Source organism: Mandrillus leucophaeus, unplaced genomic scaffold, assembly GCF_000951045.1.
Source record: "Mandrillus leucophaeus isolate KB7577 unplaced genomic scaffold, Mleu.le_1.0 Scaffold191, whole genome shotgun sequence".
Taxonomy (NCBI): Eukaryota; Metazoa; Chordata; class Mammalia; order Primates; family Cercopithecidae; genus Mandrillus; species Mandrillus leucophaeus.
In genome coordinates, this window is record NW_012101932.1 from 64865 (window position 1) to 71939 (window position 7075).

At 40.6% G+C, this 7075-nt stretch overlaps 1 protein-coding gene across 1 annotated transcript in view; it reads right to left on the reverse strand.

The window, feature by feature from the left end:
* The window catches only part of LOC105538409 (chromosome unknown open reading frame, human C4orf29), a 67219-nt gene that overhangs the window by 26233 nt on the left and 33911 nt on the right, over positions 1–7075 (reverse strand). The window contains exon 5 of the mRNA XM_011978260.1: positions 1949–1993. Coding sequence (XP_011833650.1) covers positions 1949–1993 — 45 coding nt within the window. The remainder of the gene's footprint in view (positions 1–1948; positions 1994–7075) is intronic.

The following is a 7075-nucleotide window of genomic DNA, read 5'->3' on the forward strand; positions in this document are numbered from 1 at the left end:
TTCTTTTTCTTTCTTTCTTTTTTTTTGAGAGACGGAGTTTTGCTCTTGTTGCCCAGGCTGGAGTGCAATGGCGTGATCTCGGCTCACTGCAACTTCCGCCTCCCAGGTTCAGGCGATTCTCCTGCCTCAGCCTCCCGAGTAGCTGGGATTACAGGCATGCACCACCACACCCAGCTAATTTTGTATTTTAAGTAGAGATGCAGCTTCTCCGTGTTAGTCAGGTTGGTCTTGAATGGCTAATTTCTTTTATTTTTTGAAGAGACAGAGTCTTCTTATGTTGCCCCAGATGATCTTAAACTCCTGGGTTGAAGTGATCCTCCTGCCATGGCCTCCCGAATAACTGTGATTACGGACATGAGTCCCCACACTTGTCCGTTTTAACCATTTTTAAGTGTATGATTCAGTGGCATTAAGTACAGTAACGTTGTGCAACCATCACTACCATCTATCTTCAAAACATTTTCATCTTCCCAAACTCATTTCTCATTTTAATTTTCTTAGCAGTTTATATTTTAGAATTACTATCATAGGAAAAGACTGTACTGTCACCTGAAGGTTTGACCTGAGGTGATTAGATTCTCAAGCAACATAAAACCTCAATTCTGAGCTGAAAACTTTGCTTGGACAGAATGGGTAATATCACCACTTATCCACTGTCAATAAATTGCAGAATAGAACAAAGACAAATAAAGTTAGGATGATTTAAGAATTATTTATGTTTTGTGCTCATGGGAACTCTTAATTTTCAGTTCCATAATGAGAATTGCCACTGTTAACTAACAGCTTTGCTTCATTTTGCATTCCGAGCATTGTCCTGTTTCCTGATATTTTAAAGATTTTGGGGAAATGAAAACATTTACGAATTTTTTCAGTAGAAAGCTGGACATCTCTGCTATTATTTGTACTTTTCTTTTGTTCCATAGCAATGCATGTAGTGACTTCATTATTGGATAATAGCTTTAATAGGAATTTTTTATTGTAGAATTAACTAGCTACCCACCTAATTAATTTCAGTAATCAGTGCTCAAATTTGACTATTTTTTAAAGTCTTCCCCAGTGTCCCATGATGAATGGGTATAGACCATGTGACTCCTCTGCCACAGCTGACTGGGCCAAGCATAAGCCAAGTTAGGGCAATGAGATTTGCTCTTTTGGTAATATGGAATTGGGACAGACTATAGTTAGATTCTGTTGAGCTTTTGGATATGAAAGCTTTTGGATATGGCACAACCCCGTCTCTATTAAAAACACAAAATTAGCTAGACATGGTGGCAAGTGCCTGTAATCCCAGCTACTTGGGAGACTGAGGCAGGAGAATCACTTGACTCTGGGAGGCCGACGTTGCAGTCAGCCAAGATTGCAGGGCCACTCCACTCCAACCTGGGTGACAGAGCAAGACTCCATCTCAAAGGAAAAAAAAAAAAAAGAGAGATGGAACCTTGCTCTGTCACCTAGGCTGGAGTGCAGTATCACAATCTTAGCTCACCACAACCTCCGTCTCCGGGTTCAAGTGATTCTCCTGCCTCAGCCTGCAGAGTAGCTGAGATTACAGGTGCTCACCACCATGCCCAGCTAATTTTTGCATTTTTAGTAGAAATGAGGTTTCGACATGTTGGCCAGGCTGGTCTCGAACTCCTGACCTCAGGTGATCCACCTGCATAGGTCTCCCGAAGTGCCAGGATTACAGGCGTGAGCCACCATGCCTGGCTCCAGCATGTTTCTAACAGGAATCTCAGAAAAGAATGGAGACAAAACAGGAGAAAAAAAAGTGGCAAAAATAATAGATGAAAATTTATCTGTTTTTTTCCAAACTGAAAGGGTCTTCTGAGTGGCAGGCACAAAGAATTAAAAAAAAAAACAAAAAAAAACAAAACAACAACAACATCTAACCACTAAGGATACAGAAAAGACCACAAAAGTTTCTAGAGAGAAACAACTGGTTACCTACAAAAGTAGAAGAATCAAGTTGGTATCAAGTATTTCATCAATAATGCTGGAAGACAGAAAAAAACACACCAAAGCCTTCTAAATTCTGAAGGAAGTTATTCTGAACCAAGAATTACATGAGTAGGCAAGGGGTTAACTAAGTATGAGGGATAATAAAGTCATTTTTACATATGAATAACTTAGAAATTTACTATCTACAGAACCTCAAGGAAAAAAGTATCAGAAGCTATAAGGACAACACTAGCACATCAAAAAGTTATCCACTACAATCAAGTGGGCTTTTATTCCTGGGGTGCAAGATTGGTTCAATATATGCATATTAATAAAGGTTATTCACCACATAAACAGACTTAAAAAAACCACATGATCATCTCAATAGATACAGAAAAGGCTTTTGACAAAATTCAACATCACTTCATGTTAAAAACTTTTAATAAATTAGGGATCAAAGGAAGATACCTCAAAATAAGAGCCATCTATGACAAACCCACAGCCAACACCATACTGAATAGGCAAAAGCTAGAAGCATTCCCCTTGAGAACTGAAACAAAACAAGGATTCCCATTCTCACTACCACTATTCAACACAGTATTGGAAATCCTAACCAGAACAATCAGGCAACAGAAAAAAATAAAAGGCATCCAAATAGAAACAGAGGAAGTCAATTATCTCTCTTTGCAGTCAATATAATGTTATATCTCAAAAACCCCATAGACTCTGCTAGAAGGCTCTCAGAACTAATAAATAACTTCAGTAAAGTTTCAAGATAGAGATAGAAGATTAATGTATAAAGCTCAGTAACATTTCTTTTTTCTTTTCTTTTTTTTTTTTTTTTTGAGACAGAGTCTCGCTCTGTTGCCCAGGCTGGAGTGCAGTGGCCGGATCTCAGCTCACTGCAAGCTGCGCCTCCCGGGTTCACACCATTCCCCTGCCTCAGTCTCCCAAGTAGCTGGGACTACAGGTGCCTGCCACCTCGCCTGGCTAGTTTTTTTTTGTATTTTTTTAGTAGAGACAGGGTTTCACCATGTTAGCCAGGATCTCCTTACCTCGTGATCTGCCCATCTCAGCCTCCCAAAGTGCTGGGATTACAGGCTTGAGCCACTGCGCCTGGCCCGCTCAGTAACATTTCTATACACCAATAACATCCAAGCTGAGAGCCAAATCAAGAACACAATCTCATTTATAATAGCCACACAACAACACACACAGAAACCTAGGAATACAGCTTACCAAGGAGGTAAAAGATCTCTACAATGAGAATTACAAAACACTACTGAAAGAAATCAGAGATGACATAAACAAATGGAAAAACATTCCATCCTCGTGGATAGGAGGAATCAATAGTTAAAATGGCTGTACTGTCCAAAGCAATTCACAGATTCAATGCTATTCCTATAAAACTACCAAAACCATTTTTGACAGAATTAGAAAAATTATTCTAAAATTCATATACAGAACCGAAAAAGAGCATGAATCACCAAAGCAATCTTAAGCGAAGAAAGCAAAGCTGGAAGTATCACATCACCCAACTTCAAACTATACTACAAGGCTATAGTAACCGAAACAGCATGGTACTGGTATGTTGGTATAAAAACAGACACATAGACCAATGGAACAGCATAGAGAATGCAGAAATAAAGCCACACACCTACAACCACCGGATCTTCGGCAAAGTCAGCAATAACAGACGAAAGAGAAAGGACTCCCTATTCAATAAGTGGTGTCAGGATAGCTGGCTGACCATATGCAGAAGATTGAAATTGGACCCTTTCCTTTCACCATAAACAAAAATTAACTCAAGATAGATTAAAGTCTTATGTAATACCTAAAACAATAAAAACCCCAGAAGAAAAACCTAAGAAATTCTGGGTTCAGCCTTGGTGATATGGTTTGGCTGTGTCCCCACCCAAATCTCATCTTTAATTCCCATGTGTTTTGCGAGGGACCTGGTGGGAGGTAGTTGAATCATGGGGGTAGGTCTTTCCCATGCTGTTCTTGTGATAGTGAATAAGTCTCATGAGATCTGATGGTTTTTAAAAGGGGAGTTTCCCTGCACAGCTGTCTTCTCTTGTCTGTCGCCATGTGAGACATGCCTTTCACCTTCGGCCATGACTGTGGGGCTTTCTCAGCCACGTGGACTGTTAAGTCCATTAAACCTCTTTCTTTTGTTTGCCCAGTATCGGGTATGTCTTTATCAGCAGTGTGAAAACAAACTAATACACTTGGCAAAGAATGTATAAGTCCCCAGAAGCAATTGCAACATAAAGAAAAGAGACAAGTGGGACCTAATTAAACTAAAGAGCTTCTGCACAGCAAAAAAAAAAAAAAAAAAAAAAAAAAAAAGTAGCAACAGGCTGAGACAACCTACAGAAAGCAAGAAAAATATTCACAAACTTGCATTCAATAAAGGTCTAATATCCAGAATCTATAGTAAACTTAAACAATTTAACAAAAACCAAATAACCCAATTAAAAAACAGGCAAAAGATACAAACAGGCAGCCTTCAAAGGAATAATAATCCCATCACCCAGGTCATGAGCATAGTACCTGATAGGTAGCCTTCCTAGAGATTCCTCCAGAATCTGTATTATTTGCACTCATTTCTATAATGACCATGTATTATTTTGTAATTTTAAAACAATCTAAATGAGGGCTTTAGCTAATATGTTGTCACTGTTTTGTTTTTAAATAAAGTAAAAAAATCCTGTTTTTTCCCACATCAGCAACTCACCTTCACCTAGGAACCTCTTTCATTCTAAGCCATGGTAGGAACTAAGGCACCAGAAGGTTACTTTCTTATTTATTTTTTAATTCTATTTTTGAGATGCAGTCTCACTCTGTCACCCAGGCTGGAGTGCAGTGGTGCGATCTTGGCTCACTGTAACCTCCATCTCCCAGGTTCAAGTGATTCTCCTGTCTCAGCCCCCTGAGTAGCTGGGATTACAGGCGTGCGCCACCATGCCCAGCTAATTTTTGTATTTTTAGTAGAGATGGGGTTTCACCATGTTGGCCAGGCTCATGTTTTAAAAATATATATATATGTTTTATATATTTAAATGAGAGTCTGCATATAATAACAAACTCCTTCTATCTTGAGTAATCAAGAAATCAGTGAACAAGTGTATCACTTCCATAGCTGCATAACTGCTTTGCTTTGGATTCTAGACACTAAAACCCAGTATTTCATCCCAATAATCATTCAAAAGATTTTTAAAGTTCCTAAGTATGTAAAGCACCATAGTGGCAGAGTTAAAGACAAACTACAGACTTAGACAATTCATATAATTTAAAATGTAATGTTTATAGGTTACTAGAATAAACTGTTTTGCTTTTATCTTGTTTAGTTCTTTGCCTTTTTGGGGGGGCTACATTTAATAATGGCATTTGCAGAGAGAGGGAAGTGGAGAAAAACCAGAAAGACCTGAAGAATTAGAGCTGGATGCAATGGTGCCCACCTATAGTCCCAGCTACTTGGAAGTCTGATGGGTAGAATCACTTGAGTCCAGGAGTTTGAGACCAGCTTGGCCAACAGTGAGATCCAGTCTCTTAAAAAAAAAAAAAGTCAGGCGGGAGCAGAGGCTCACACCCGTAATCCTAGCACTTTGGGAGGCCAAGGCAGGTGGATCACAAGGTCAGGAGAGATCGAGGCCATCCTGGCTAACACGGTGAAACTTCGTCTCTATTAAAAATACAAAAAATTAGCTGGGTGTGGTGGCGGGCGCCTGTAGTCCCAGTTACTCAGGAGGCTGAGGCAGGAGAATGGCGTGAACCCGGGAGGCAGAGCTTGCAGTGAGCCGAGATTGCACCACTGCAACAAGTGATACTCCATCTCAAAAAAAAAAAAAAAAAAAGTCTTGAAAAATTTACAAAGGATAAGACAAATTAGACCAAGTCAAAGAAAGAGAGAGACAGAGAAGAGGAAGTGAGATAAAGAAATGAAGCTGGGGATGGTGGCTCAGGCCTATAATCCCAGCACTGTGGGAGGCTGAGGCGGGAGGATCCCTTGAGCCCAGGAATTCAAGACCAGCCTACGCAACATAGAGAGACCTTGTTCTCTACAAATAATAAAAATATTAGTTGGTTGTGGTGGTGCATGCCTGCAGTCCCAGCTACTCAGGAGGCTGAGGTTGGAGGGTCGCCGGAGCCTGGGAGTTCAAGACTGCAGTGAGCTATGATTGCACTACTGCACTCCAGCCTGAGCAATAGAGCAAGGCGGTCAAAAAAAAAAAAACCCAAACAACAAAAAATAAACCAAAAAAAAAAAAACGAGGAGGAGGAGGAGAGGAAGAAGGTGGAGGAGGAGGAGGAGGAGAAGAAAGAGAAGGACAAGGAGAAGAAGGAAGAATAAAGAAGCAGGGAAAGTGGAACAGAAAGTAAGGAGGGAGGGAGATGAGAGCTAATAAGAAATGACTAAGTTTTTCTCTGAGCCAACAGCTGCTATGGTTACATATCTTTAATCATACATTTGCCTACTGCTGCTAGGTCGTACACTGCTTTTCTTAATCACTTGTTGCCTTTGACAAGGCTGAAAGCAGTACTCTACAAGTTTCAAACCACAAATTCCAAAAGGCAAATACCTAGCTTTTTGAGTCTAGAAGGAAGGCAGACTGAAGAGGGTTGAGATTCAAGGAAACTCTAATTTTAGTCATATGAAATGAGTATTCCTTCTACCCCGCCCTCAAAGAACTCCTTGTACTGATTCTGCCTAGTCTTTTGCTGTTACTTTTTCCTTTTTAAAATAAGAATATCCTTTTGACTGCCTAGTCTTTTGAAATGTAAGTCTTCAACACTCTTTCATCATATTTCCTGATCTCCAGAGAGTACAGTAAGATTGTGTATGTGGCCGGGCGCAGTGGCTCAAGCCTGTAATCCCAGCACTTTGGGAAGGGCCGAGATGGGCAGATCATGAGGTCAGGAGATCAAGACCATCCTGGCTAACATGGTGAAACCCCGTCTCTACTAAAAAAAAAATACAAAAAACTAGCTGGGCGTGGTGGCGGGCACCTGTAGTCCCAGCTACTCAGGAGGCTGAGGCAGGAGAATGGCATAAACCCAGGAGGCGGAGCTTGCAGTGAGCTGAGATCCGGCCACTGCACTCCAGCCTGGGCGACAGAGCGAGACTCCGTCT